This window comes from Heterocephalus glaber, unplaced genomic scaffold (assembly GCF_053883595.1).
Source record: "Heterocephalus glaber isolate CG9 unplaced genomic scaffold, H.glaber_assembly_v1.0 deba00001444, whole genome shotgun sequence".
NCBI lineage: Eukaryota > Metazoa > Chordata > Mammalia > Rodentia > Bathyergidae > Heterocephalus > Heterocephalus glaber.
This window is the reverse complement of record NW_028258297.1, coordinates 8853906-8867303: the sequence shown is the minus strand read 5'-3', so window position 1 is coordinate 8867303 and position 13398 is coordinate 8853906. Positions and strand designations below refer to the sequence as shown.

General features: G+C 46.4%; 1 protein-coding gene across 4 annotated transcripts; it reads left to right on the top strand.

The window, feature by feature from the left end:
* The first annotated feature begins 690 nt into the window (after nt 1-690).
* Nucleotides 691-11132, top strand: Miurf (mitochondrial elongation factor 1 upstream open reading frame). Of its 4 annotated transcripts, XM_087213861.1 has the most exons (3): nt 691-1823; nt 2219-2345; nt 10891-11132. In XM_087213861.1, exons 2-3 carry the CDS (start codon nt 2234-2236, stop codon nt 11130-11132), a joined length of 354 nt encoding a protein of 117 aa, XP_087069987.1. In that variant the 5' UTR covers nt 691-1823; nt 2219-2233. The 4 variants fall into 4 exon arrangements, with proteins under 4 accessions (XP_087069987.1, XP_087069988.1, XP_087069990.1 ...); XM_087213862.1 differs by lacking the exons at nt 691-1823; nt 2219-2345 and adding an exon at nt 8988-9223; XM_087213864.1 differs by lacking the exons at nt 691-1823; nt 2219-2345 and adding an exon at nt 9254-9688.
* Nucleotides 11133-13398: the final 2266 nt, after the last annotated feature.

Genomic DNA, 13398 nt, shown 5'->3' with positions numbered 1-13398 from the left:
AGTCAGGAGCCACTGACAGTGGTGGCCTGGTCAAAGGCCTGGATCTGGGCCTGTGCTGTCTGGGTTTGTTTGGCTGCTTACCAGGCATGGAGAGTTATGAGAAAAACCCATAAAACAAGCCAAGTGTGGTGGCACAAGGCTGTAAGCCCAGCATTCAGGAGGCTGAGGCAGAAAGACTGCCTTGAGTTCAAGGTCAGCTTTGGCTACATAGTTGAAGGCCAGCCTGGGCTACAAAGTGAGACCCTGCCTCAAACTGCAAAAACAAAACAAAACAACCCCATAAAACATGGGAAAGTGAGTTTATTTACAATTTGGTCAAATTGGGAGGGTAGCTGCTCTGTATCTTTTCTGCTTGGAGGGCAGTAAGCACTCCACTCTGTAGAGAGAGTAGAGCAGTCATTGTGAGAGCTTTGGCCTAAAGGGCTGGGGTGTCAGGGCTAGGGGGTAGAGGCTTATGCCTTCAACATGTGGAAATTGGAGTTTATGTTTTTAAAAAATCTTAAACTTTTTTCTTGTACTGAATCCAGGGTCTTTGCCCTGAGCCACAACTCCAGTATTTTCATTTTATTTATTTATTTATTTATTTATTTATTTATTTATTTATTTTAAAATCTGAATTTTATTTTGGTTCCAATTTACTTTCATTGACAGATTACACTCTCGATTTTATTACTCATTTTTAAGGACTTTACACTTCAATTCTGGGTAATACATCATTTTGAACTGGTTGTATTGAAATATCCTAGAATGTCTTTGTATTTATTTATGAGACAGTCTCGCTATATAGTTCAGGGTGTCGTTGAACTCACTATGTATCCCACGCTGACCTTGAATTCGCAGTGATCCTCCTGCCTCAGCCTCTGGATGGCTGGGACTACAGCCGTGTGCCACCCCGCCAAGCGTGTGTTTTTTTTTTTAAAGTTTGAGTTAGAGTCTTGCTAAATTGCCCAGGCTGGGCTTGAACTTGCAACCCTCTTGCCTCTGCTTCCCAAAATGCTGAGAAGACAGGCGTCCACCACCATGCCTGATTTTAACCTCTCAGGTTACGGCACTGCTCCAGGCCTCCAGAACTTGTCCCTGATAAGGTCTCACCACGCTTGGACCAATGAGCTCGACGCGCGTTCCCTCCTGCGTCTCGCGCGATAACCAAGCGGCCTTGGCCTTCGCAATAAAACGCTGGCCTGGCGATAGGGCCGGAGATTTAGCTCAGTGGTTTCGCTGCCTTCTGCGCAAGCGCAAGGACCCGAGTTCGATCGCCGGTACCAAAAAAAAACCCAGCAAACCTTAGATCCCCAGTGCCAAGAAAAAAAATCAAAACCAAAACGCTGGCGATGAAAGACTTTCCCCGCCCACGGAACTGACACCGGAAGCGAAGCGTGTCTGACAGATCCCTCTGGCTCTACGGCGGAACAGGGAGAAACGTGATTCTTTGGTCGTAGGCCTCCTGTAAAATAATGCACCTTTTTCTTTTCGTGAGACATTGAAGATAAACTCCTCTCCCTTTATACCTACGCCTTGGACATAAAGGCCGAGAGTTGGGGCGGTAGACGGACGCGAGCGAGTGGGCCTGCGGCAAAGCTCAGGTGGCCGCTGCGGTCCGGTGGCGCAGCTGCTGCGCATCGCTGGGGCACAGTGGCGGGCCGCGCGGCGCGGCTCAGACGTAGATCTCTCTGCCAGCCAGTGTGTCTCCTCGGCCCTCGCGCAGGGCGCGGCCACCTTAGCGCGTTAGAGGCAGTAGTGCCTGCGGCAGCCTTGACCTTTGAAGCGGCGGCGGCGGCAGCATCAGGCTCTGCAGCGGCAATCCCCAGTGGTTAAGCCATGGCGTGAGTATCGGTGTCTCACCGGGCTGTGCGTCCTGCGTCGGCGAGGGCTTAGGCTGGGTTGGAGGCCGGGACGCGTGGCCCCTGTGCGGGCATCCCCTAGGCTCTGGCGCTCCCGGGATGGGGTTTGCACACCTGACCAGGCTTTGGGGGCTCCTTCACGTCTCCCCTCCCCGCACCCCAAATACGAGGGGGTCCCGCCCAACGCCCTGCAAATGTGGTATTAGCAAGATGGGAAGGCGGTGGAGGTGGAGTCACGCGGGGGTGAGGTGCTGAGGCTTGACCCTATTTGGTAGCAGGAGGAATGCCTTCCTCTGGGTGGCCGGTAAACGCTTGGTGCTTAAGGTTGGATGAAATACACCTAGACCTTAGCTTTCTAATGAAAATATTTACTTTAGCCGAAGAGGAGCTGGATGTACATCACGGTAGCTGCTCCAGGGGGAGTACAGGAAGCAATCTTTGTGTTTGCCCACTTGGTAGTAGAGGAACTGCAAGGGGTATGCACGTGTGCCAAATTATCAACAGGTGAGTTTTTACCCACTTTATGCTCCATGTTATATTTTTGTGCATTCATAACTTGTTTTATTGTTTTCTTCTGATTTTTCTTGTAGAAGTAGCCCAATTCAGTGCAATGTCGCATAAAAATCCCCTTTTACAACTTTGGGGGGAGGTTGAAAGTGAGTCATCAGGTGATTCGGCTACTGATGATGACTTGGATCATGTAAGCCAAAGAAGTTTCGACAGTGAGACGGAACAAGAAATGACAGATAGAGAAGTAGAGAATGAAGGCCTTGATTCAGATGAGGAAGACAAATATTTGACTAGTAGAAATGGTACAAAATGGTCACATCTACCTGAACAATCTGACGTTAGAACTAGTTCAGAAAATGTTATTAGGTTCTTGCCAGGGGTGAAACCTATTGGACAGAATGCCAACACTGCGATTCAGTGTTGGAAATTGTTTGTAACGGATGATATGCTACAAGATATTGTGAAGTACACTAATAATGAAATACAACTAAAACGTTCTATATGCAACAATAGTAATACTGAAAAACATATTTATCATGACACCTCACTATCTGAACTAAAAGCCTTCATAGGTCTGTTGTATATAGCAGGACTTTATAATTGTGAGAATCTAAAGGATTTATGGAGAAATGATGGCTGTGGTGTTAAGATTTTTAGAACAACAATGACACTCCAGAGATTCTCTTTCCTTCGAAATTGCCTACGTTTTGATGACAAAAAGACCCGCCAAGAAAGAAAAAACGCAGACAATTTGGCTGCTATTCGCTCATTTTTTGAAAGCTTTGTTTTGAATTGTCAAGCAATTTATACACCATCTGAATACATGACAATTGATGAACAACTTGCATCATTTCATGGTCGTTGTAGCTTTCGGCAATATATGCCAAATAAACCTTCCAAATATGGTATAAAAATATATGCCCTGGTAGATGCAAAAACATTTTACACCATGAATTTAGAAATTTATCCTGGAACTCAGCCACCAGGTCTTTATTCATGCAGTAATAAACCGTATGATGTTGTTAGTAGACTTGTGGCACCTATTTCCAAAAGTAACCGAAATGTCACATTTGACAGTTGGTTCACTAGCTACTCATTGATGTTGCATTTGCTAAAAGAACACCAATTGACCAGCACGGGAATTATTCACAAGAACCAAGCAGAGATTCCTGAAAAAATGTTGCAAATTCACAATAGAGAAATGTATAGTACAATCTTTGGATTTCAAAAAGACATAACATTGGCCTCTTATATGGCAAAGAAAAACAAAGTAGTGTTGATACTGTCAACGTTACACCATGATGATAAGATTGATAGTGAATCCTCAACACGAATGAAGCCAGAAATCGTCACATTTTACAAAAAAACAAAATGTGGAGTAAATGTTGTTGACGAGCTATGCAGTGAGTATGATGTCTCTCGAAACACAAAGCGTTGGCCAATGGTTGTGTTTTACTTGATCCTAAACATGTCAGGCATAAACAGTATCATAGTTTACAAAGAAAATAACAAGTGCAAAATATCACAGAGGGATTTTCTTAGAGAATTGGGACTAGAATTGATAAAAGATCAATTACAACAGTGGAAGAACATTATGTATCAGCCCAAAGATTGCAAAAGAATCCTGGAGCAGACTGATGAACAGACAGGTGAAACATCACAAGAACCTCCTAACCAAACAGCAAGACCAGCAAGATGTCAAGTGTGTCCTACAAAAAAAGATAGAAAAACAAAACGCACATGCTATCACTGCAAGCGATATTTGTGTATGGAACATGCTGTTCGCATGTGTGAAGACTGCCTTAGGTATCATAATTGAACTAAGGATAATTTTCCTTTTTCTTTTTTTTTTTTTGGTACGGGGAGTCAAACTCAGGACCTTGCACTTGTGAGGCAGGCGCAGCACCACTAAGCTAAATCCTTGGCCCTAAAGATAAATTTTCTTGTTGAGTTTTATTTTCATTTTAGTTCATATAGGAATTTATTTCTGTTATTTTTTAGATTTTTGTGAACAAAAACCAGTTGAAAATGCTGATGTGTATATTATAAACACTCTAAAAATTTAATACTCTAATTTACTGATATTTTATTTTCCTGTTAAGTATACATTGTATAATATAATAAGAACCTCCTAAAAGAAGTGTAATGCCAGTGAGATGTAAAGTACGTCCTACAAAAAGTCAGGAAAACAAAACATGCTATCACTATAAGCAATATTTGTGTATAGAACAAGCTGTTTTCACGAGTGAAGACTGCCTTATGTGTCAGAATGGAAGCAAATTAAAGATTTTTGTTGTAGAGTTTTATTTTTATTTTCATTTTAGTTTATATGGAAATTTATTTCCATCTTTTTTACATTTTATAAACAGTTGATGTTGAAAATGTCAATGTAGGGCTGGGGATTTAGCTCAGTGGTTATGCCGCCTGCCCTACAAGTGCAAGGACCTGAGTTCAATCCCCGGTACCAAAAAAAAAAAAAAGAAAGAAAGAAAATGTCAATGTTTATTATAAACTCTCAATAAATACTAAAAATTCAAGCTGGGGATGTAGCTCAGTGGCACTGCACCTGCCTGGCAAGCACAAGGTCCTAAGTTTGATCCCTGGTACTGAAAAAAAACCCAACTCAATACTTTATTGGTATTTTATTTTCCTGTTAAGTATACATTTTGTAATAAAACTCATAAAATTAATTAGTAGAAATCCTTCTTAAAAATAAATATGAGTATTAGACATCTACCTTACACTCCTTTTCAGGGAATTTAACTTTATGCACAAGTTAAGAGGGCTGCATCTCTCTCTGGGGCAGTGATTTCTGGCTCCCCGGCTGGCTCTCAGCCTAGCACAGCCCTGCTCTGGTTATAGCCAAGTCTTCCATGACTCCAGCAGTGGCAGTGGGCTGGACTGAGCAATGTCGTATCATCCACTAGCAATTTTCCTCCACCTCAGAGTGAGAAGCATTTACCAAGGTTCTCAATTTTTTAAGGGGTCCAGCTGGGCCAAGGAAAGGAACAGGCCTGGTAAGACACAGGCTTCTCTGCCTGATGAGCGGCTTGGGCTGCCCTTTCCTGCTGCCCTGCTGGAACAAGTGCCCCCCCCCCCAGACCAAACCAAGCAGAGGCAACACAGTGGGCTTTTGTCCCCTCTAACTGTCCTTGCGTCTTCTTTCACCTCTCAGCAAAATCACTGTTCCCACTTTGACTTCCCAGTCTCTGACTTCTATCCCCACCTCTTACTGAACCAGCCAGCTACCGAGCAGCTACTAAATAGGAAGGACAATGTCAAACTGACCCTTGTGACTTAATATGCCTCTTAATAACCATCCCCTTTCTCCCTCCCTCCCTCTCTTCTGACTCTTCCTCCCCAGTGTCCTTTGCTTCTTTGGCCTTAGATTTCAATCTCTAGGATGACCCCTTCTTATCCACTTTGTGTGGCCTGGTTCTGAATTTATTTGCCCTGCAGATGGTTCAGAGCTCTAGACCCAGGCTCAGCTCCTGGTCTTGCCACTTAAGGCTTCATTTTTGGGTTTTTTTTTTTAATACTGGGGATCGAACTTGGGACCTGGAGCTTGTGAGGTAGGCAGCGGTGTCACTGAGCTAAATCCCTGGCCCTTAAGGCTTTGTTTTGTTTGATTTGTTTTTGTTTATATTTATGTTTTTGAGACAGGGTCTTGCTATGTAGTTCAGACTGTCCTTGAAATAACTATGTAGCCAAGGCTGGCCTTTTGAACTTGGGGCCATCGTGCCTCAGCCTCCCAAGTGCTGGGGTTATAGGCATATGCCAGCATGCCCAGTGAGTATGTACTTCTTTTTCTCTGCCTAATAAAGTCTGTCTATGCCTCTTATTAATCTGTCCTGAAATTCTTTTCTTGTGACAAGAGTCATACTATGTGGGCCTACTATATGAGGACCTCATCTCTTCTTTGGGAAAACTCTTCAGAGCCCACCCGGTGACATCACATTTTCCTCTCCACAGTCACCTCCCTGGTCTCAGCACTGTCCTCTCTGGCCTGAGGTGTGACACAGCTTCTTCCCTGGCCTCCCTGCTTCCACCCTGCTTCCCATGATTATTCCAGCCAGACACATCCTGTTACTGGGGAAGTCAGGAGCCACTGATAGTGGTGGCCTGGTCAAAGGCCTGGATCTGGGCCTGTGCTGTCTGGGTTTGTTTGGCTGCTTACCAGGCACGGAGAGTTATGAGAAAAACCCATAAAACAAGCCAAGTGTGGTGGCACAAGGCTGTAAGCCCAGCATTCAGGAGGCTGAGGCAGAAAGACTGCCTTGAGTTCAAGGTCAGCCTTGGCTACATAGTTGAAGGCCAGCCTGAGCTACAAAGTGAGACCCTGTCTCAAATGGCAAAAACAAAACAAAACAACCCCATAAAACATGGGAAAGTGAGTTTATTTACAATTTGGTCAAATTGGGAGGGTAGCTAGTCTGCACCTTCTCTTGGAGGGCACAGAAGCACTTAATTATTGCGGGAAAATGAGACAGCTCAGTGTTATTACAGCTATAGCAATTTGAAGACAGCAGAGTCTCAAAGTCGCTCAAAGAGTTGAGAAAAACCGAACTTTATTAGCTGACTGGCCCAGAGGAGTTTAAGCACTCAGAATTCTGGGCCCCAAGCTATAGTGAGAGTGAGTTCATATATAGTTGGAGAAAGGAAGTTGAAAGGAGCCTTCTAGGGCAGAGATATGGAAAGAAGCTCCAACCTGAGGGGTGGCGTTAACAAAGCATTCTTGAAATTTAGGTAGAAACATCCAGCACGTACAAACAGTTAAACTGTTGGAACGGAACACTTTGATATATTGGGCAGAAATATGTAGCAGTACAAACAGTTACATTTCTTGAACAGAACATTTTATGGCAAAAACATCGGGGAGGGGTCAAGGGCAGAGGCCTGCCTGGTTAGGCATTATTTCCTTATCACAATCTATAGGTAGAGTAGAACAAACAGCCGTTACATTTTTATATGGAGATTTGGCCAAGCTTTGGCCCAGAGGGCTGGGGGCAGGAGAGGTTTATGCTTTCAGCATGAGGAAATTGGAGTTTATGTTTAAACTAAAATCTTCATTTTTTCCCCCCTGTACTTGAACCTAGGGCCTTTGCACTAAGCCACATCTCCAGCCTTTTTTAAGTTTAAAAAATTTTTTTTTTTTTTGTAGACAGCGTCTTGCTATGTAGTTCAGGCTGAAGGCCGGGGATTTAGCTCAGTGGTGCTACCTCTGCCTTGCAAGTGCAAGGTCCTGAGTTTGATCCCTGGTGGTGGTGGGGGGGGAGGTTGGAGACTACAGTTCGGGATGACCAAGACTAGAATTTAAAAGTTAATTAAATTAGGCTCTGCCCTTACCTTATGTAGTTCAGGCTGTCCTTGAACTCACTATGTAGCCCAGGTTGGGCTCAGAACTTGCAGTGATCATTTTACCGAGTGCTGGGATTATAGGCATGCACCACCATGCCCAGCTTGTGTCTTTGAAAAAAAGGTTGACTCAAGAGTCTTGCTAAATTGCCCAGGCTGGGCCTGAACTTGCAATCCTCTTGCCTCTTCCTCCCTGAATGCTGAGAAGATAAGTGTGCACCACCATGCCTGATTGTAGAAGCTTAATTTTTAAAGATCATTTTAACCATTCAGGTTATAGCATTGCTCCTGGGCTCTAGAAGTCATCCCTGTTAAGGACCTGACTCACCATCAGTGCTGCTTCAGAATACTCTTCCCTGGAAAACTGTCTCTTTATGAGACAGGCCCCACTGCAAGTCCTCTCACCAGTTCCTCCTGGTTTCTAAGCCCTTGGTCATTCTGTGGTGTCTACAGCAGTGCCTTGGACTTTAGAGGCCCCAGATTTTTGCCCTGATGTAGGCATGGATGGACAGGTTCTCTGTGAGTGCCACCTACCTCCTGCTGGAGACCATTTAGTCTTCACAGCAGCCTGGGACTGGGGAAGGTTAGGAAGTGTGGAACAGAGCTGCTGTCCAGACTCCAAAGCCCCAGGCATCACTGGCTTGACTGAGCCAGACCCTGAGGCTTGGGGCGGGGTCGTTTCAGATTTCCTAGAGATATTGCCCCATCCTCAAATCTAATGAGACACAGAAGCAAATGGATAATGAGCAGTGCCTGGCATGTTACAGGTCCAGTAAGTAGGTTTTGCTGTTGATAGGGTTAAGAGATGTGTTGGTACAGACATTCCATGGGGCCCAAAGGAAGAACCTAAGTATGTCGGAGGAGGGTGAGGAAGGGGCTGAAATGAACTTCTGGCGGGGACATTTGGGGTAGACCTTGAGGGAAGGGTAGGAGTCTGCTGGGAGCCAAGAGGCCTGAGGGGTGGAACGGCTTGGAGGAACGAAAATGTCAAAGTGGACTTGCAAAGGCTGTGAAAGCTAGAATTTTCTCTGGACCCACAAGACTTCAGCAGTCAAGGCAGGGGTCTGGGCACACTGCCACGACAGTCCGGGGACTGGCGGCTGGTGGCACTGGGAGGGAAAGCGAGAATGCTCACCCGGTCCTCTCTGCTCCCTCTGGACCCCCACGTGCCCACAGCCGGACCTCTGCCCCAGACTCCGCAGCGGGCGTGGCCCGCATGGCCTCAACAGCTCCGCCCTAGTGACGTCTCACCAGGAGGCGTGGTAATGTTGATGGGCGGAGCCCGATCGAGGGCGGGGCCAACGAAGCTTCTGGCCCCGCCTCAGGAGGGAGGTTGAGAAGGAGAAGACCGGAAGTTCTTCCGCCTCCGCTCCTCTCCGTGCTCCCTTCAGTCCCGCCCTCGGGTACGTGCGCTAGGTCATGTCCCGGAAGTAAAGAGGCCATGTTGATGGGTGACCCAGAGAGAGGAATTGGGCGAGAGGCGAATCCCGAGGAGTGGTAGCGCGCGCGGCCCGCGGGTGAGTGAGGAATGGGACTGCCAAGGGCTGGGGGCTCGCGCGTCGTCTCTAAGGGACGCTTCTGGCCGCCCCCCCCGGCCCAGGTCCTGGCTACCGGCCGGCGCCGGGCTTCCCCGGGCCGGCCCTGCGCTTTCCCCTGGAAGGCTCTTCGTGTCCCAGCCCTAGCCTCCAGAGGCCTCCGGGCTCCAAAGCAGGACTGTCCTGGCCTCGGGCTCGCCGCACCCCGCTCGGTCCCGCCCCTAGGGTCGAGGAAGGTGGGGCGCCCGGGCTCCGCCGCCCATCGCCCGGCGACCTTGTAGCAACAGCCTTCCCGTGACGGTCACTTTCTACCTCATCAAGCACCTTTGTTGGTTTTCTGCTTCTCTATCCACGGGAAGCCATTAGAGACGGAGACGAGGCTTGCCCAAACTCGTGCTGGAAGTTAGCAAGGCCGGACGCAGTGGCGAGTTGCCTTTGGGCCCAAGGGTCAGATCCTTTTTCTCCAAATACCTGCCCCATTCAGGCGCATTTCTTTGTGAAGCTGGGGTGATCCTTTCTTCCATAAAGGGCCATTGTGAGTTTTTCCTCTTTCACTCAGCAGTTTTGAGTCCCTATGTTCCAGCCATGCTGCTGGGAAAGTTCCTGGGACGCCCAGAAGTGCTGCACACTTGGGAAGGCCCCAGCACACGGTAACTCACGTACAGTGCACGCAGAGTTGGGGGTCAGGAGCTGTGTGCCTGTCCGCAAGTTACTTGGAGTAACTCCACTTGGAGTTAATGATGAGACTGGGGTTGTTGATAGAGTGAGTTATTAGTGGAATATGCTTAGAACATGCCTGGTAATGAGTAAGCCCTCAGTAAGCAATCACTGTTATTATTATGAATCCTGACTGCATCATAGATTTTTAGTTAAAATGTAATAATCTATGATAGAGCACTTTACAGATGATAAGATAACATTTGTGCTTGTGTAAGGGTTTATTGTTACTGAAGAAAGGCAGAAGTTTGTGTATAACTAAATGTGATATTTATTGAGCGTTTACAAACCTGGCTAGGTAGCACTAATGATAGCTTTCTTTGTTAGAGTGCTCAGTATGTGCCAAGTGCTGTTCTAAATGTGTCTTAACTCTTTTAATGGTCAGACCAACCATTTGGACAAAATATGATTTATTTTCACTGCACAGAGGAAATGAGCCAAGCACAGAGAGGTTAGGAAACTTGCCCAGGGTAATGTTGCTCATGAGAGTGGTGGTGCTAGTATTCAAATATGGCTGAGTTCTTGACTTAAGCCACTTTGGACTATACTTTGTGATGAAGTTCTATTACAGGTGCTTTACAGGTGGGAAGTTCTCAAAATAGTAGTTGCTGTTACTGTAATGTCATCATTATTTCCGTTTTATAAGTGAGGAAGCTAATGCTTAAGAGATTAAGAACTTTATCCAATGTCATCTAGCAAGTAAGTGGCACAGCCAGGATTCCAGCCTGGCAATCCAGCTTCCAAGCCCTGATGAGCCATAACCTGTACTTTCCCAGGAGGGAGTGTTGGAAGACTAAGATCCAGTCTTAGCCCTGCAGTGAAGTCAAAGTGTAACCTTGGAAGTCTGAATACTGGATTAAAAACCCCTGACCTGTACATTCTCTCCATGTCGTTAGTTCTTATTCCAGCCTTGTACATTCTCTTCTGTGTAGAGTGTGACACCAGCCCCAGCCTGTCCCCCATGGCCCCGTGGAGCCGAGAGGCGGTGCTGAATCTCTACCGGGCTCTGCTGCGCCAGGGCCGAGAGCTTCGATACACTGATCGGGACTTCTACTTTGCTTCTATCCGCCGTGAGTTCCGGAAAAATCAGAGGCTAGAGGATCCTGAGGCCCGGGAGAAACAGCTGGAGAAGGGCCTGGTCTTCCTCCACAGCAAACTGGGGGGGCTTGTTTAGGATCCTCTCCTTTACATTTGCACCCTGACTGCAAGGAAAGAGAACAAAGTTGCCTTCTGTGGACACTCCTGCTCTCTCCCACCCCCACCTCCCCGATGCATTAAGAAGCCTCAGGTAAGTAGGCCCTCGTTTCTGTAGGCTTCACTTTTTTTCTGATGCAGGGAAAACTAGGAAAGGGAGAACCTTTTAGTTACCAGCATCTTTCCTTTAGTTTTCTCAGTGAAGGAAATCAGACATATTAAAAGAAGTGAGTCCTTTTGTGGAAAAAAAAAAATAGGCCCTGAATTTAAGGCCCCACCAGAACAGATTAGTATCACCATCTTATTTCATAGAACATTTTATATATGAAAATGTTAGAAAACTATTGGTTAAAGCCATTAGAATTCACTTGCAAGCCAGCTCATTCTTTAGTAGATTCAGGTACATGTACTTGTGTGTGGGTCAGATATGTTTCCTTAAACAACTATGTTCTGTTATAACACAGTCTACAAAGCAAGCATAGTGTACGGATTTCAGAGTTGGGTTCAGATCCTGGCACTGCTACAGATAGCTGTGGAAATTAGGGCAAGTCACTAACCTTTCCAGGTCTTCATTTTCCTGTTTGTGAGATACAAATAATAGTAGCTACCTTCTTGGGTTATTAGGAGAATTCAGTGAGACAGTGAGTGCACACACAGACTGGGCATGGTTCTTGGCAAGGGGTAGGCTAGCTCTATTTACTCTGGATGCCAGTGTCAGCAAGAAGTCTCACTGCAGCATAATGATTATATTTAATTCAGCAGCCTTCCTGGAGGGCCTTGTATGGGCCTGGCTTCTGGTAGGCTCTGGAGATAGAGATGGATGATGTGTCCATTAGAGAACTCAGTATTACAAAGATATCAATGGGCAGTAATCCCAGTATGAGCAGCTCTGTGCTAGAAGGTTGTGTAGAGAGCTGTGGGGGCAGGAAGGAAGACATAGCTCTGCTTTGGGGTTTGTTTTTTTTTGGTATCAGGAATTGAGCTCAGGACTTTGTGCTTGTGAGACAGGCAGGGTGCCACTGAGCTAAATCCCCGGCCCTGCTTTGGGTTTTGTGGTAGGAGGGGATCATAGGTGGCTGTAGAAAAAGGACATTTGGGCCGGGGATTTAGCTCAGTGGTTCTGCCGGCTGCCTCGCAAGTGCAAGGTCCAGAGTTCGATCCTTGGTACCAAAAAAAAAAGAAAAGAAGGCATTTGAGGCATGTCTCAAATGAGAAATAGAATCTCACTGGGCAAGGGGACAAGAATAAACAAATGCCTGGAGGTGGAAACTGCATTTTGTAGTCTGGAAACCTGGCATTGCTAGAATGGTGCACCTGTAAGGCAAGTGACTGGAGTTGAGGCTGGGCCAGGTCTGCAAAGATTGTCCTAGCTTTGTAAGAAGGGAATGACATGGCCACATTTGTGCCTTGGAGCATACCATGGTGGTGTGGAAAATAAACTGGTGAGAGAAGAGAGGCAGTGAATCTGAACAGATGGATCGAGGGCCTGGGATGGTGAGAGTGGTTGCATATAAACCCAACATGTATAGGAGTGGGGGCTTGGTGGCCAGTTGGCTGAGGCAGGAGGCGAGAGGATGAAGGGTAGCTGTGGTGGTTGCTATTTGGGCAGAGGGTGCTGTTTTGGACTAAGATGGAAGCAGGCAGAGGAGCCTTCTGTAATGGCTTTTGATTCTCCCTGGCCAATTTCATTGATTAGCAGACCTGACTTTGGCAGTACAAAGCCAGGGGCCGAATGATGCCTGCAGGAGCCTGCCTGGCCTGGGAGGGTAGCCCACCTCAAAGGGAAGCTGAGTTATTGAAATCTTTGTATGCCTAATTTGTGTAACTGTGAGTTGCTATATCTTGCCATCACCATCCACTAAAAAAAAAAGTCAAATGTCATAGGGTTAATCATGCATTCATGCAACAGATGTTTACTGTGTCAAACATTGATCCCTGGGGATGTAGCAGTGAATGCACCACAATGCATTCATTGGGGAAGAGGAATTCTAGAAATTTGTGGTCCAGTAGTTACTAGAGAGGAGAGCAGGTGAGGTGGAGTTGTAGACTGTTAGGACTCCTCTAGATTAGTTCTCCCCAGCAGCGTAAGCCCTAGGTTCAGATCCTGGCTGCACAATTTATAGATGTAGTAAGTGCTGTGGGCTAGTCATTTAATATCTTCCTAGCCTTCATCTTTAAATTGGAGAGCACAATATTACTGACCTCATGGGATTGTCGTGATGAAGATGCGAGAGTATGTCAGATGT

Bases quoted from the DNA above. Each gene is read 5' to 3' on its own strand.
- Miurf (XM_087213861.1), top strand. From the start codon at position 2,234: ATGTACATCACGGTAGCTGCTCCAGGGGGAGTACAGGAAGCAATCTTT. The intron at 2,346-10,890 runs GTGAGTTTTTAC...TCTTCTGTGTAG, and splicing joins GTGTGCCAAATTATCAACAG to AGTGTGACACCAGCCCCAGC.